This window comes from Balaenoptera borealis (genome assembly GCF_965194805.1).
Source record: "Balaenoptera borealis genome assembly, chromosome: 2".
NCBI lineage: Eukaryota > Metazoa > Chordata > Mammalia > Artiodactyla > Balaenopteridae > Balaenoptera > Balaenoptera borealis.
The window spans coordinates 174,919,735-174,937,633 of record NC_138867.1 but is presented as its reverse complement, the minus strand read 5'-3'; the positions used below and the strand labels follow the sequence as shown (position 1 = coordinate 174,937,633).

The 17,899-nt window shown below is 39.8% G+C and overlaps 1 protein-coding gene across 12 annotated transcripts in view; it reads left to right on the top strand.

Annotated features, from left to right (window-relative positions):
• LOC309624692 (uncharacterized protein) overlaps window positions 1-17,632 on the top strand; it is a 92,827-nt gene extending 75,195 nt beyond the window's left edge. For 9 of the 12 annotated variants that reach the window (XM_082383072.1, XM_082383070.1, XM_082383068.1 and 6 more), the window contains 3 exons: window positions 12,118-12,244; window positions 12,449-12,509; window positions 12,907-17,632. In XM_082383072.1, the coding sequence (XP_082239198.1) occupies window positions 12,118-12,244; window positions 12,449-12,509; window positions 12,907-14,680 (1,962 nt within the window). In that variant the 3' untranslated portion in view covers window positions 14,681-17,632. Of the gene's footprint in view, window positions 1-1,250; window positions 4,937-12,117; window positions 12,245-12,448; window positions 12,510-12,906 lie in introns of all 12 variants that reach the window. The other 3 variants (XM_082383075.1, XM_082383065.1, XM_082383074.1) reach the window with 1 other exon arrangement.
• Window positions 17,633-17,899: the final 267 nt, after the last annotated feature.

The following is a 17,899-nucleotide window of genomic DNA, read 5'->3' as shown; positions in this document are numbered from 1 at the left end:
TTCTCCATAATCATGTCATATGTGACAAAAGACAGTTTTATTTTCTACTTCTCATTCTGTATACCTTTTATTTCCTTTCCTTGTATTTTCTTTCATTGGATTAGCTTAGACTTCTGGTACAGAGTTGACTAGGACTGGTGAGAGAGGGGCCGTCATTGCCTTCTTGATCTTACCAGGAAAGCATCTAGTTTCGCACCATAAGTATCATGTTAACCACAGATTTCTTGTAGATGGTCTTTCTCAGGAAGAGGAACTTCCTTCTATTTGTTGTTTGCTGTCATGAATGTATTTTGTCAAATGCTTTTACAGTTTTATTTTCTCCCTTTTTGTTCCTGTTACTAATAATTTCTTTTTTCCCTCTTTTTTTTCTCAGCTTGTGTACACGTATCTTAATTTTATTAATATTGTCAAAGAGCCAGCTTTTGGTTTTGTTGGTTTTTCTCCACTGGCTTCCCATAACTTCATTGATTTCTTCTCCAACTTTTATTATTTATCTTCTTGTGCTTAATTTTGGTTTAATTTGCTCGTCTTTTTCTAGTTGTGTAAGGTTGAGGTTTAGATCACTTATTACACCGATCTCTTTTTTCAAGTGTATGCCTTCAATGCTATAAATTTTCTTTAAGCACTTTTTGCTAGATCCCACAATTTTAATCAATTGTACTTTCATTTTTGTTTAATTCAAAATAATTTTTAATTGCTCTTGAGTCTCCTTTGATCCATGAGTTATTTAGAAGTGTGTTGTTTAATCTCCAAGTATTTGAGGAGTTCTGAATATCTTTCTGTTATTGATTTCTAGGTTAATGCCTTTGTGGTCTGAAAGCATATTTTATATGATTTCTCTTCTTTCAGGTTTGTTAAGGTGTGTTTTATGTTATACAATGTGTTTTATCTTCATGAATTTTCCATATGCACTTGAGAAGAATATATATTCTGCTGTTGCTTGATGGAGTTATTTCACAGTTTTCAATTAAATCCAGTTGCTGCTGGTTCTCATAATTATTAATGGAGGAGTGTTGAAGTCTCCAGTAATAATAGTGGAGTCATCTATTTCTCCTTGCAGTTCTATCCGTTTTTCCCTGGTGTATTTTGCCACTTTATTGTGGGCATAAGCACAAGGATTGCTGTGTCTCCTTAGAGACTTGACCCCTTTATCATTATGTAATGCCCCATTTTATCCCTGTGCTTTATCTGAAATTAGATATTTCAACTATTTAAAAAAATTTTTTTAATGTTTTGTCCATACTGCGCAGCATGTGGGATCTTAATTCCCTGACTGGGGATTGAACCTGCGCCCCCTATACTGGAAGCATGGAGTCTTAACCACTGGACCAGAGTCTTAACCACTGGACTGCCAGGGAAGTCCTCTCAACTATTTTTTAATGTTAACATGATACATCTTTACATATCTTAGTCTTACTCCATCTGTCTTTAATGTAATGTCAATTTGTTACAGACAGTACATAATTCGGTGTTGTTTTTTTATCCATTCTGACAGTATCTGTCTTTTGATTGTTGTATCTAGACCATTGACTTTTAAAGTGATTATTGATACAGTGGCATTAATATCTACAATAATTTTTGTGGTTTCTATTTGTTGCTCTTGTTCTTTTTTTTCCCTTTTGTCTTCTGCCTTTTTTCTGTCTTCCCTGGCTTTGAGCATTTTACTTGATTCTATTTTTTCTTCTCCTAGCATATCAATTATACTTTACTTACTTTATTATTGGTTGCTCTTGAATTGTAGTATACATTTACAGTTAACGCAAGTCGACCTTCAAGTATCACTAAACCACTTCACTGGTTGTATAAATTCCTCATATTCCCAATTCCTCTCTTCCTGTCCCTTTCAACATTGCTGTCATTCATTTTGCTTATCCATAAGCTATAATTACCAAATAAATTGTTTCTGGTATTATTTTCAATAAGTGTTATCTATCAGATTAATTAAGAACTTTTTAAAGTGATATTTTCCCTTCATTTATTTTTTTCTCAAAAGCTCTCCCTTTATCACTTTCCTTCCTTTTGAAGAATTTCCTTTAACATTTCTTGCAAAGCAAGTGTACTGGTGACAAATTCCCTAATACGTTTGTCTCAAAGTCTTTATAAATTCTTTTTTTAAATAAATTTGTTTATTTTATTTATTTATTTTTGACTGCGTTGGGTCTTCGTTGCTGCGCGCAGGCTTTCTCAAGTTGCAGTGAGCGGGTGCCACTCCTCATTGCGGCGCACGGGTTTCTCATTGTGATGGCTTCTGTTGCGGAGCACAGGCTCCAGGCACACGGGCCTCAGTAGTTGTGGCTCGCGGCCTCCAGAGCGCAGGCTCAGCAGTTGTGGCTCACGGGCTCAGTTGCTCCACGTCATGTGGGATCCTCCCGAACCAGGTCTCGAACCTACATCCCCTACTTTGGTAGGCGGACCCCTGCTTTGGCAGGCGGATTACCGACCACTGTGCCACCAGGGAAGCCCTGTCTCAAAGTCTTATTTTCCCCTTACCTTTGAAGGATAATTTTGCTCAACAATGAATTCTAGTTAGATCCTTTTTTTCTATCAACACTTGAAATATTTTATTCACAATTGGTGCAGCCACTTGATCAAGTCAGGCAGTTTCTCAAAAATTAAATCTATAATTATCATATGACCCCCCAGTTCCTTTCCCAGCTCTATGCCTATGAAAAATGAAAACGTGGTCAAACAGAAATTTGTACATGAAATTTATAGCAATGTTACTCATAGTAGCCAAAAAGTGGAAATAATCTGAATGTCTATTAACAGATGAAAGGATAAACAAAACATTTTATCCATCAAGTGGAATATTATTTGGCCATAAAAATGAATGAAATATTGATTAATGCTACAGCATGGGTGTACCTTGAAAAAGCTATGCCGAATGAATGAAATCAATCACAGAAACCATATATTACATAATTCCATTCATTTGAGAGCCCTGAATAAGGAAATCTATAGAGACAGATAGTAGATTAAGATTTCCTAAGGCTGGATATTGGAGGAGGAAGATGGGATATTGGGAGTGAAAAAGTGAAGAGGAATTTCTTTTAGAGATGATGGAAATCTTCAAAAATCAACTGTAGGAATGATTGCATATATCTGGGAATATACTGAAAACCTTTGAATTGTACTCTTTAATGTAATGCATTGTATGGTATCTACATTATGTCTCAATAAAGGTGTTCATATAAATTAAATACATTAAGAGTTATGCAATTCAATCTTGTAGGCATATAAGAGTTTCCAGATTGATTAACACATCCATCACCACACATGGTTACTTTTTGTGTGGGTGGTGAGATTACTTAATCCACTGTCTTGGCTGATTTCAAGTATACAAGGTAGGATACCGTATATTAAATCATCACATTGTAATCTTTAAATACAGGCAGTTTTATTAGTCATACCTCAGTAAAGCCGGTGGGGGCGGGGCACGGATTTCCAGATACTTCCCTGTTTAGATAAAGACTTACTATTTTTCTTCTATCAGTGAAAATCGGAATCAGTTGCCTTAGGGACATTATAGTCATTTACATTTTGAAGTTCTTGAGAAACACCGGCAAAATCTGATCTAAAATAAATTTCCTTCCAATGTAAAATGTGAATTTAATGAAACCTGTGTTGACGAAAAAATTAATTAGTCGATCTAAGAAAGAAATGGAAAATTTTATTCGAGCCAAATTGAGGATTATAACCTGGAAATATACCCTCAGCTCCAAGAATTGTTCTGCCCACTAGATGTCAAAGCACAGTTATATAAGATTTTGAGGCAGAGGGCTGTACATTAAATGATGTATTACTGACAGTTTACACAATCCAGGTCTACATGTACAAAGCAAGTATGAATAGTGGGTCATGGGTATTCGTGGCCCCTTACAAGATTAAGCAGGAAGGCTATCTCCTAAGGAGTTATCTTCTTGATACTAGGAGAATGTTGCTCTTTATGGTTGAGCAGGTATTTCTGCCGGTGGGGAGGTTTGGTTGATGCATAATGCTGATACACAATGCACAGTAGACTGGAAGGAGGAGGCCAAAGGGCAGAGAAAATTTTTTATGTTTAAATTTTCCTTGACCTGCCTTAGAGTATGAATTTTTATTTCATCACCTAATAGTTTAGTGAGTACATCTCACACCCTGTGGTTAGACTGAGTCCTTGTGCCCAGGCTGGGGCTGTTGGGTTCAAACTTCCCACAGATCCAAGTGCCCTGGGTTTCTTTCACTTAAGTACCAAATAAGTGGGGGTGGGAAAGGGATGGATGGAAGGCTCAATCCTTGCAAGGATCAAAGATCAAATGCAGCCGGGTTCTTTATTATCAGTGGTGAGATCAATTGCAGCCGGGTTCTTTATTATCAGTGGTGAGGTCACATTTAGTGTCTTGTGTTTCTAAACAAGGGTTGCAGTTCCCTGAGTGGCCTGACAGCCCTATGCCAAGCCCTTGATCCCTAGAGACAGAAGACCCTCTTGTTCCAGTGTGGCCTGGGCCACCCTCATTCTGTGTGCTTGTTGCACGAAAACTCAAGAATTCCCTGTAAATTGTGACCACATGTTCACAAGGAGCTGGGAGAAAAAAACTGTAGCCCCAGGCCAGGAGAAAGTTTTTTCTCCATACAAAAGATCGTGGCTGGGTCAGGTTCCCACCCACTGGCAGAAGGTGGTTCGGGTGAGCCGCGCATCCTCCCTCCTGTTGTAGCTCAAGCTGAGGGGCGTGGCCCTCCGAGCTATCCAATCAAGGGCGCCGCTGGAGCAGGTGGGTGGGGGCGACGTACCGCACCGGAGTGGACGTCCCTATTGGCGCCGGCCTCGCCGGAGATCGGGTATAGCCTGTGGTTCACGGTTCCTGGTAAGCGGGCCGCGGTGTGTGTTGCGCTGTGACCTGCACTGGTCGTGGGAGCCGTAAGAAGGACTCAGGGAGACCCAGGAAACCTAGAAATGGTGAGTGTGCTGCCCCTGAGTGCGGAGTCGGGGCGGAGCGTCTTGTGGGAACCGGCTGTGGCGGGACTCGGACCTCAGTCCCCTCCCGCCCGCAGCGCGGACGCTGGGCCGGCAGCCGGACCCCGGGCGTCCTGTCCGGTTATTTCGCTCGGCGCCCGACCCCAGAGCTTCGCTGGGCAGCGCTGTGCCTACATCCCCGCGTCTCCCCAGACTGTGCGGTAACCACGGGGAGGGTCATTAGTGACAGTCAGGCCTCGGTCTCTGGGGTTCGTGCGTGGGAGGAGCTGTAGTCCGTGGTGTTCCCGGTCCCTTTCTCCCAGGGGTCACCTGTTTTTCTCCTGAGTTTTCCACATATTTGGGAAGCGGAGTCTCAAATCCATGCCCCTGTCCTCCCGCCGTAGCTCTTCCTAGGACTGTTAATAAATCCCTAAATGTTCAGATCCCTCACCTCCTTCCCAAAGCCAACTTCCCCTGTCTAATTCACATCATTATAATCAACTAACTGTTTGTCTTCCGGCTGCATGTCACACAGATCCAATGTTTTATCTTTTTTCTCCAGAGCCATGGAATGCTGTTTTTAAAAGATTTATATTTGTCTGTGGCTGTTTTTGTGAGAGGAAAGCCGAGAATAACCACTTAGAACTAGGTTGCATCAAATCCTCTTGCCTCTCCCCCTAATCTGTCCTGCACATACACATCCTATGGGAAGTGCTTTGGGTGGAGGTTCTTCTTTGGAAATTTTCCTGGGTGTTTTGTCAGAACAGACCCTCTCTGGGTTTGTCACCTCAGAAAGATTTTTTTCACTTATTTCAGTCTCAGTTTTTCAATAGAGGTAAAATGTATTTAATCAATAGAGCTTCAAAGACAGTATAAAATAGTTCGAAACAGGCAAGAAAGAGGTGAATTTTAGAAGAAAATAATATGTTCCAGTATTACACGTTCCATTTGTATAGGATTCTTTCACTCTTTATTCCCCTGAGCATGTATAGGAAGTTCCTGAGGTCTATTCTTTACTTTTGGGTGTTTTCAAGTAAATTTCCACAGCTTAGAATTGCAGAGTAGAAGTGTTCCAGTATGTTCCATTGTAAAGCAATTATACTCCAATAAAGATGTTTAAAAAATTTTTTTTTAAAAAGTGTTTCAGTATGATTATTTGTTTACAAACCAATTTCTTTCCCTGGAAATAATAATTACCTGACACCTGAATAGATATTTGGGGTTTTCTATTAGAACTCGTCAAAGTGCCTTGCAGTTTTCTTCCCTCCTTTCTACGTAAATGCTGGGTTTGAGTGACTTGGGATTGTTCACACACTGGCTTTGTGTCATTTAAAGTATCAACGTTGTTCCAGAGCAACTGCAGAGTGGAGCAGAGGCCTGACCCAAGCTATGGCTCCCTTTCTGCCTGCAAAGGGAAGTACTTAAAAGCCTGTTGGATTCTTCCTGGGGAACCTCCTTCTGCTGGTGTCCTTCCTGCTCACACCCACCACAGAAGGAGTCCTTTAAACTGAGAAAAGCTACCAAACCCCTGGAACACTGGGGATGCATGTGCACACGAGGGTGGGAGGTGTGTCATGATGCTATTTCTGAGTTTGTAGTTGTGGTTCCTTAGGTCTAGACATTTTTAGGCCTTATGTTGAAGTTTTGCATTCAGAATGTAATTGGTGCACATTGAGAAGGTCTGAAGGTCAGGTGTTCTGTCTCATGGACAAAGGGTTGATGAATTTGGGAGTTCATTTGGGTCAGACCCTTAAACAGAATCAGGCTGAGAGTTTCCTCACTTGTGAGAGTAGAAGCCTGGGGGAGGGAGAGCTTCCATGCTTACAGCGGGGAGGACGTATGGAGCTCCCAGTGTTCTTTCTTGTGGCTGCGCAGGTGTCCCTACCCTCCTTCACCAGAGGCTGACACTGTAGGGGGTTACTTCTCAACCAGGAGTGTTTAGAACCCAAGTTGCGATTATGTTCAACTTTGTGAATGTGGTGGTGGTTTTGTTTTCTGAATTGTAGCGAAGCATGCTGCATATCTGTGTTGATTCATTTAGCCATTGACTATTGCCGCCCTTTGAAACTGGTTCGCATTGGCATTCGGGGTTATACTATGTAAGTTGGTTGACACAGTGTAAGATAAGAAAATTGTGGAACCAGATAGAATTTTGGTTCCATTTAGGCAGGAGAACCTCAAGATGTGAGATATGGGTGTTTTTAAGTTCTCAGATGCTTCTTTCATTTTCTAGGTCAGTGTCTGTCCATGTCTCTAGAGAACTTTGACTTTTAAGAGGCTATACTATTCCTAAGGCAAATGAATTCCTATTTTAATGCATGCGAGGAAAAAGCAGTTGAATTTCTTTTTTTTTTTTTAATTAATTAATTAATTAATTATTTTTGGCTGTGTTGGGTCTTCGTTTCTGTGCGAGGGCTTTCTCTAGTTGTGGCAAGTGGGGGCCACTCTTCATCGCGGTGCGCGGGCCTCTCACTATCGCGGCCTCTCTTGTTGCGGAGCACAGGCTCCAGACGCGCAGGCTCAGTAGTTGTGGCTCACGGGCCTAGTTGCTCTGCGGCATGTGGGATCTTCCCAGACCGGGGCTCGAACCCGTGTCCCCTGCATTAGTAGGCAGATTCTCAACCACTGCGCCACCAGGGAAGCCCTGAATTTCTTTTTTAATTGATACGAGGAAAACACCTCAAAGCTTATGGAAATCTTTGAAATTTCTAGTACATTTCAGCACTTAATTGAAACCCCTAATGTATTATAATATGCTACTCATACTATAAAAAATTTTATGTTAAATATAGTAGAGGGAGGAACTCTTACAGATCTTACTCAATTTATGATGGGCTTACATCCCAGTAATCCCATCGTAAATTTAAAATATTGATAGTTGAAAATGCATTTAATACACCTAACTTACTGAACAACATAGCCTAGTCTGCCTTAAACATGCTCAGAACACTTACATTAGCCTACATTTGGGCAGAATCATCTGACACGAGGCCTATTTTATAATAAAGTGTTGACTGTCTGATGTACTTTATTGAGTACTGTACTGAATGTGAAAAATAGAATGGTTGTATGGGCACAGGATGGTTGTAAGTGTATCTGTTGAAAGTCGAAAAATTGTAAGTTGAATCATTGTACGTTAGGACTCTTGATAGAAATCCCTTGTTTTTTTAGTTGGAAAGGGATTTGTAAATTTTTCATGGTCTGCAGTTTTATATCTGCTAGTGTTTAAAGGATTAAATTTTGAAGTAGTTTCTTATGTAGAAAAGTTTAAATTTTAAAAAGCAAAAGCTAATTTAAAATAATGATTAATCATAGGAAAAGACAGTGTATGTAAATTTCTCTCCTTATTTTCAGTAACTAATGCATGGAAAGGTTGAATTTTTTAAAAATTCCTAAGATAGGAAACTAACTTACTTATCCTGTTCTACTCCTCTGCTCTTATTCCAGCCACCCTGAAATAACCAGTTTTGATTACTTCTTGATCATTTTGTTAGTGTTTCTTTGTATAAGAACAAACCAGTGCTAATGCTTACTGGATTTGTTCTTATAATGAGCGGTCGGGGGTCCACATATTTGATGTTTGACTACTGAAAGTTAAGCCTCACCCCTCCCTCTTCCCCTAGTTCTTCTTTCCTGGACGGGCTGATAAGAAAGCCTGGAGGCTCCTGCCCTGTGGGCTGCTGTTTGCTGAAGAGCTCCTCCTGTGCCCTGTGCTGCCCTGTGTGGCATTGCTGACCCCACCAACCCTGGGTTCTATATACAGAGGACACCGAGTTGGAAGTTTTGGTAATTCGTTGTCCTCTCTGAGCAGGAGTATGAGAAAGGCTCCTTTGTTAAAGTGGTCCTCAGTCGATGTGTTGGCTGGAACCTATCTGTGTCTTTAAGTGAAAGTGTAACTAAGGCTGGGATTGCCTTGTCTTAGGGGAGTAAAAGGCTGATTATACCCTGTGAATGAGGGGAGCCCATCAGATGGCCACTCCTTAAAGAGCAGGTATTTCAGAGAGAGAAGGAGACTGGGAAAGGCAGCCAGTAGGTGGTGAGCTGAGTCCACTCTCCTAATATGAGGGCTCACCTCTGCTGCTGCTGCCCCTGCGTCTACTGCGACGAAGATCCTGACCCTCTGAGTTACGGGGGACAACACCCATAGCCTCACTGTGGCACAGCAAAGGGATTAGTTCAAACTTAAACTAAAAACTCTATAAAATACCCGGTAGTCGTGGAGGAGACCTCTGATCCCGATGGCACTAGTGTGAGCCCCCTGGAGGAAAAATTTTATGAGTCCCAGGGTAGAGAGGACACCCTCTTTTCCAAAGTATATCCTGGGACTTAAAATATAATATAGGGAAGGACAGGAGAGAAGGAACAAAAGGAAAAAGGTATTGAAAAAAGGCTCACAATTTTCCAGTTGGAAATCCAAAATATACTAAAACATTTACATAACCAAAAAGATAAAAAGGGCAGTCCTTGCTTTTTGAGCCTCTTCAGAGCATAGGTTTTGAATTAATATTAGAGTCTCCTATAATGCCATAATTCACAAACCTTCCTACAATTATTGAGTGAGAGATCTCAAGTTAGTTATACCTAGGATCTCAGTAAATTTAAGCAAGGTGTACTGCATGATCTTAGAGGAAGTACTGAATATAATATAGAGGGCAGATTGGTATACTTCACCATAACCATCAGAACTCTTTGCCTCTCCTTACGATCATAGCACCCATTGTCACAAAATGTCCCATAGTGAGCAGGAAAGCTCTGAACCAATAAATCATAAATTAAAATTAAGTTAAATTAAGTTCTTGCCACTTCCAAATTGGCTTCACAAAATGAGACTCCATGGTCCTTACCCCTTAGTTAAATTAGTTATGTGACCCAGTATAATTTAAACAGGGCCTTTGAGGATTGAAAACTTTAAGAAACCTTTTATTTTGGGAAGAAGTGATTATCCCCAGGGCTTCTGCTTTGAACAGCCTAATTTGACCTGTTATTAAACCTGGAAAGAGTGAAAAACACCTCACAGTGGAACGCTACAGCCTTGAGGCTGTTGTCCCATCACATAAACCCCTTATTCCTAGTCCCCGGCATTATGGAAATTACTGACTCCATCTACTCAGCAACTGCTAAACATTCTGCTCAACATTCTGCTCTCACAGATTTGGCTACGTCTGTTCTGTTCAGTTCCTGTTCCAACAGCCTCTCAGCTGCACTTGGCCTTCACCTCTGAAAGGACATGATACACCTTTAACTGGTTACCATCAGGGAACCTCAACACCACTGTGAACACACACAGTCTCTGCAGGCAGGATCTGAACTGCATCCACCTTGTGCCACGAGCAGAGATATGACATTAATGACATCTCTTCTGAGGAAGTTCATTTGATATTCAGGACATACAGTATTGAAAAAGGTGGACTTGTAAAAAGTGGATGGGCATTGCTCCAAACATATGAGGCCTGGATACCTTTAATGAATACATTAAAAAAAATTTAATAAACAGAAGGCCACCCCTTCCTGGCACCATGAAGAAATACCAATAGTCCGTCTCAGCACCCACAACATTGTCTAGATTCTTGTGATGTTTGGGAGGCAACATATCCCTTGTTTATAAATTTACCAGAGACCATTTATGCGGTTAGTTGGAAATTGGGCCACCTTGAATGGACACCCCTACCACAGAAGGCTCAAGACTGTTGCCATACAACAGGCACACCTGGTAGTGTCCTCAGAGACTCCTTCACTATAGTGAAGAGGCTTCAGCACCCACCTCCCATACCTCCTGGTCACCCCTGATGGTCTTGTGTTGTAACTTCTCTCTTTTTCTTAGTTATGATCACAAGATGTTTATCAGTTTCATTGATCTTGTCAAAGAACCAGCTTTTTTTCTTTTAATATACTCCACTGATTTTTTTCCCCCAATTTTTATTATTTCTTTTATTCTGCTTACTTTGGGTTTAAATTGTTCTTTTCCTTCCGAAGGTAGATGTTTACATTGTTGATTATAGATTTTTCTTTTTTTGCTAGTGTATTTGTTCAGTGGCATAAATTTGCCTCTAAGCATTGTTTTGCTGCATCCCACAACCCTTGATTAGTTGTATTTTCATTTACTTCAAAATAATTTTTTATTTCTCTTGGGACTTCTTTTTTGATCCCACGTGTTATTTAGAAGCATATTGTTGAATCTCCACGTATTTTGGGGAGTTTCTGACTATCTTCGTGTTACTGATTTCTAGACTAGTGCCTGTGTGGTGTGAAAGCATATTTTGAATGACTGCTGTCCTTTCAAATTTGTTAAAGTATGTTTTATGTCCCAGAATGTGTTCTGTCTTGGTGAATGTTCCTTATGAACTTGAGAAGAATGATTTCCATGGATTACAATTAAATCCAGTTGTTCCATGGTGCTGTTGATTTCAGTTCTGTCCTTCCTAATTTTCTGCCTGCTGCAATTGATAATTCATGATAAGGAGGTGTTGAAGTCTACAACTAGTAGTGGATTCGCTTACTTTCTTGCATTCTATCAGTTTTGGCCTCATATATTTTGCCCATCTGTTGTGATGCATGTACACATGAACGATTGTTATCCCTTCATGGAGAATTGACACCTTTGTCATTACGATAAAGTCCCTCTTTATCTTTTTAAATTTATTTTATTGAAGTATAGTTGATTTACAATGTTGTGTTAGTTTCTGCTATACAGCAGAGTGATTCAGTTATGCATATATATATATATATACACACATATACATATACATATTCTTTTTCATATTCTTTTCCATTATGGTTTATTACAGGATATTACACACTCTGCGTCATGGAGTGTGTAAATGGGTAATAAGAAAAGGGAGGAAAGAGTTTTTCTCACCAATGGATGTTCTTAAATTGATAATATTTATTTCATTTGTATAGCATTTCTGACATTTCCCAACATACTTTGGACGCTGCCATTAGACAGCAATAGGATTTGTAATGTGATCGCAGTAAAACTATGTAAATAATTTTCATGTGTTCCTGATGCTGTTAAATTTATGAGGAAGTAAGTATGGACAGAGAGTTAGTTTCTGATGATCAAGTCAGAGAATAAATGTTGGGAGACAGTAGAATCATATGTAACCTTCCTTATAAATGGAGTATAGATGTCTAGTGCTGTCAGTCTTACTCATCCTACCATACATATATATGGGATGTTGTAGGACACAGTGGTCTTTGAGGATGTTGCTGTGAACTTCACCCTGGAAGAGTGGGCTTTACTGGATTTTTCACAGAAGAAACTCTACAGAGATGTGATGGGGGAAACCTTCAGGAACCTGGCCTCAGTAGGTAAGGATGACAACTTACTTTCACCTTGCCAGTCAAAGGTCAAGTTTTTCTGCCCTACAGTATTATTCTAAGAGGTGGAATGTGTACAGGGAGGACATTGGTAAATAAACTAGGTATGGTCACAGCTCACTGTAGCACTAGAATCTAATAATTTTTCTATAACTTCTAATAGTTTGGAATCATTTTTCTGTGTCTGCATTTTAGGAGAAACATGGAAAGATCATGACATTGAAGATCAGCGCAAAAACCAGGGGAGAAAACTAAGGTGAGTGGCACTCCCAGCAGAAAGCAGTGTTTCACATGAGAATTATATTATTGTACCAGATCTTAAAAAGAAACAAGACAATCCATGCTTCAAATTTATTGCTTCTCAGAAAATTTTCACCGAATTACTTTCTTACATATGACATAATGTTCAGTGTTTGCAAAATAGTTCACTTGGAAACAGTATTAATAAGCCCTATGTATAAATATCACCATTTTGGTGAGCAAGGGTGAGTCCTCTTGCCGAGCATTCAGTGTATTCAGTTTTGAACAATTCACCCGAAATAGAAAAATACCTGTAGTTTTGCTACAAATAATAAGATTGTAGCTGAAATAGAATAATAAGTATGAAATCATTAATAAAGAGATCATTAATAATTCCTCCTTGTTTTTTGCAGGAGTCACAAGGTAGGGAGAATCTGTGAAGGGAAAGAGGATAGTCCATGTAGAGAAAACCTCAGCCTTATTCCAGATCTCAATCTGAACAAGAAAACTCTTATCAGAGTAAAACCATGGGAACACAAAGTATGTGGAAAAGTCCTCATGCATCACTCATCCCATAATAGGTACACCAGAAGTCACGTTGGACACAAGCCATATGAGTATCAGAAAAATGGAGAGAAGCCATATAAATGTAATGTATGTGGGAAAGCCTTTAGTTATCTGCAGTGTTTTGAAAAACATAACAGAAATCACACTGGAGGGAAAACGTATAAATGTAAGGAGTGTGGGAAAGCCTTCATGCAGCTCAAAACTTTTCAGAGACACATGGTAACACATACTGGAGGTGCCTCTTATAAGTGTAAGGATTGTGGGAAAACTTTTAGTTCTTCAGCTTCACTTCAGATACATGAAAGAGCCCACACTGGAGAGAAACCTTATAAATGTAAACATTGTGGAAAAGCCTATAGATATCATCAAACTTTACAAATACATGAGAGGACTCACACAGGAGAGGAATCCTATGAATGTAAAAAATGTAGTAAAGCATTCAGTTGTCCCAGTTCCCTCCAAATACATGAAAGAACTCACACTGGAAAGAAACCTTATGAATGTAAACAATGTGGAAAAACCTTCAGATATTACCCTTCCTTCCAAACACACGAAAGAGTTCATACTGGAGAGAAACCCTATAAATGTAAGCCATGTGGTAAAACTTTCAGTTCTAATATAGGTTTCCAAATACATGAAAGAAATCACACTGGAGAAAAACCCTATGAATGCCAAAAATGTAGTAAAGCCTTCAGTTGTCCCAGTTCTTTTCGAAAACATGAAAGAACTCATACTGGGGAAAAACCTTATGACTGTAAGGAATGTGGGAAAGCCCTTAGAGCTCTCGCAAGCCTTCGAGTGCACATGATCACTCACACTGGAGTGGGACCTTATAAATGTAAGCAGTGTGAGAAAGCATTTATTTCTCCCAGTTCATTTCGAATACATCAAAGGAGTCACACTGGAGAGAAACCCTATGAATGTAAACAGTGTGGTAAAACCTTCAGGTATTACCCTTCCTTTCAAAAACATGAAAGAACTCACACTGGAGAGAAACCCTATGAATGTAAAGAGTGTGGAAGAGCCTTTAGTTGTTCAACTTTGCTGAGACTACATGAAAGAACACACACTGGAGAGAAACTCTATGAATGTAAGCAGTGTGGAAAAGCCTGCAGAGATTACACTTCCTTAGAAACACACATAAGAATTCATACTGGAGAGAAACCCTATGAATGTAAACAATGTGGAAAGGCCTTCAGGTGTTATCAAAGTTTTCGAAGACATGAAAGAAATCACACTGGAGAAAAACCCTATGAATGTAAAAAATGTAGTAAAGCATTCAGGTGTCCCAGTTATCTTCGAACACATGAAAGAACTCACACTAGAGAAAAACCCTATGAATGTAAACAATGTGGTAAAGCCTACAGAGGTTACAGTTCCTTGCAAACACATGAAAGGACTCACACAGGAGAGAAACCCTATGCATGTAAGGAATGTGGAAAAGCTTTCAGGTGGTATCAGAGTTTTCGAAGACATGAAAGAACTCACACTGGAGAGAAACCCTATGAATGTAAAGAATGTGGGAAGGCCTTCAGTCATCCCACTTCCTTCCGAAGGCATGAAAAGACTCACAGGGTAGAACCTTTTGAATGTAAACGGCGTGGGAAAGCCTTCAGTTGACCTTCATCGTTACATGTTAAAACTCCCACCAGAAATAAATTATAAATGTAAGTAACATGAGAAAGCTTGATGAAAATTAATCCATGTATAATGTTCCAAAAAACTTTCAACACAAAAGAATTGTTTTTTACAAGTTGTAAATATATTGTTTATCAAGCCTCTTTCTTAAAGTATATCATTGGAGTGTGGGTTTCTACTAGTTTCATAAATGAATATTGGGGTGATATAATTCTGCAAGTCATCTTTCAACAGTAGTACATAAGATTAAAAGGCAGTGCTTTTTCCTTGAATCAGTTAGTATTTTCTCTCTGCATTTTGAAGTCTGTTGGATCCATGGGTGAATTGAACTGTATTTCTGATACGTGCATAGTCAGGTTTAATTTTTTATAGTTTTATTCTGTGTTAAGGGACAATTGGAAAATGTGGTATTTGTTGGGATTTTCCTACTGGATATCTGGATACTGGACAGTTCCTGGATATCTTTATAGTCTATTTTATGTATTCTACCTTTCTTAATGACAAAGCTCCTTTTTTGGAGTTTCATGTGAATAATTGTTTTTATATTTGGGCCTTTGCTTGTTGTTCTTCCAATGACTATTATTTGGTGAATAGATTTTAAGAAGAGAGACCTGTGATGGGACAAATATCTGAGCCTGTGGATAATGTTAGAAACTAAATTTTTTTTTATTGGAGTATGATTGCTTTACAATGTTGTGTTAGTTTTTTCTGTATAGTGAATTGAATCTGCTATATGTATACATACATCCCCACCCTCTTGGACCTCCCTCCCCCCAATCCCACCCATCTAGGTTAATACAGAGCACCAAGCTGAGCTCCCTGTGCTCTACAGCAGGTTCCCACGAACTATCTATTTTATACATCGTACTGTATTTATGTCAAACCTAATCTCCCAATTCATCCCATGCTCCCCTTCCCCCTCTGTGTCCACACGTCTGTTCTCTACGTCTGCATTTCTATTCCTGGCCTGCAAATATGTTCATCTGTACTATTTTTCTAGATTCCACATATATGTGTTAATATACAATATTTGTTTTTCTCCTTATGACTTATTTCACTCTGTGTGACAGACTCTAGGTCCATCCACATCTCTACAAATGACCCGATTTCATTTCTTTTTTTTAAAAAGGCTTATTTTATTTTTTCTTTTAATTAATTGGTTTATTTATTTTTGGCTGCGTTGGGTCTTTGTCGCTGTGCGTGGGCTTTCTCTAGTTGTGGTGAGTGGGGGCTACTCTTGTGGTGCGCGAGCTTCTCATTGCGATGGCTTCTCGTTGTGGAGCATGGGCTCTAGGTGCGCAGGCTTCAGTAGTTGTGGCACGCAGCCTCAGTAGTTGTGGTTCACAGGTTCAGTAGTTGTGGCATGTGGGCTTCAGCAGTTGTGGTTCGGGGGCTCTAGAGCGCAGGCTCAGTAGTTGTGGCTCATGGGCTTAGTTGCTCCACAGCATGTGGGATCTTCCCAGATCAGGGCTCAAACCCGTGTCCCCAGCATTCGCAGGCAGATTCTTAACCACTGTGCCACCAGGGAAGCCCCAATTTCATTTATTTTTATGGCTGAGTAATATTCCATTATATATATAGTGTGTGTGTGTATATATACACACACGCACGCGCACACACACAACACATCTTCTTTATCCATTCATCTATCGATGGATATTAGGTTGTTTCCATGTCCTGGCTATTGAAATAGTGCTGCAGTGAACATTGGGGTACATGTGTCTTTTTGAATTATGTTTTTCTCAGGGTATATGCCCAGTAGTGGGATTGCTGAGTCATATGGTAGTTCTGTTTTTAGTTTTTTAAGGAACCTCCATACTGTTCTCCACAGTGGCTGTATCAATTTACATTCCCACCAACAGTGCAAGAGGGTTCCCTTTTCTCCACACCCTCTCCAGCATTTATTGTAGACTCTTTGATGATGATTGTTCTGACCAGTGTGAGGTGATACCTCATTGTAGTTTTTTTTTTTTCTCATTGTAGTTTTGAGTTGCATTTCTCTAATAATTAGTGATGTTGAGCATCTTTTCATGTGCCTCTTGGCCATCTGTGTGTCTTCTTTGGTGAAATGTCTGTTTAGGTCTTCTGCCCATTTTTTGATTGGGTTGTTTTTTTTTTGATATTGAGCTGCATGAGCTGTTTGTATGTTTTGGAGATTAATCCCTTCTCTGCTGCTTCATTTGCAACTATTTTCTCCCATTCTGCGAGTTGTCTTTTCATCTTCTTTATGGTTTCCTTTGCTGTGCATAAGCTTTTAAGTTTAGGTCCCATTTGCTTATTTTTGTTTTTATTTCCATTTCTCTAGGAGGTGGGTCATAGAAGATCTTGCTGTGATTTATGTCAAAGAGTGTTTTTCCTATGTTTTCTCTTTAAGAGTTTTATAGTGTCCAGTCTAACATTTAGGTCTTTAATCCATTTTGAGGTTATTTTTGTGTCTGGTGTTAGGTAGTGTTCTAATTTCATTCTTTTGCATGTAGTTGTCCAGTTTTCCCAGCACCATTTATTGAAGAGGCTGTCTTTTCTCCATTGTATATTCTTGCCTCCTTTGTCATAGATTAGGTGACCATAGGTGAGTGGGTTTATCTCTGGGCTTTCTATCCTGTACCATTGATCTATATTTCTGTTTTTGTGCCAGTACCATACTGTCTTGATTACTGTACCTATGTAGTATAGTCTAAAGTTGGGGAGGCTGATTCCTCCAGCTCCGTTTTTCTTTCTCAAGGTTGCTTTGGCTATTAGGGGTCTTTTGTGTTTCCATACAAATTGTAAAATTTTTTGTTGTAGTTCTGTGAAAAATGCCATTCGTACTTTGATAGGGATTGCATTGAACCTGTAGATTGCTTTGGGAAGTATAGTCATTTTCACAATATTGATTCTTTGAATCCAGGGGCATGGTATATCTCTCCATCTGTTTGTGTAATCTTTGATTTCTTTCATCAGTGTTTTATAGTCAATTAAAAATCATCGTATGAGGACAATCGTGACTCGATCTCCGGGGTGCGGGCGCTGGAGGAGCTGTGTGGGGTCCCCAGTCCCTCCTTTCTCCCCAGGGGGCACCCGTTTTCTCCTGAGTTTTCCAAATGTTTGTTGAACAGTGTCTCAAATCCACACCTCTGGCCTCCCAGCCTAGCTCTTCCTAGGGCTGGAAATAAATGCCTCAAATTTCAGATCCTTTCCGCATTCCTAAATGCCAGCATCCCC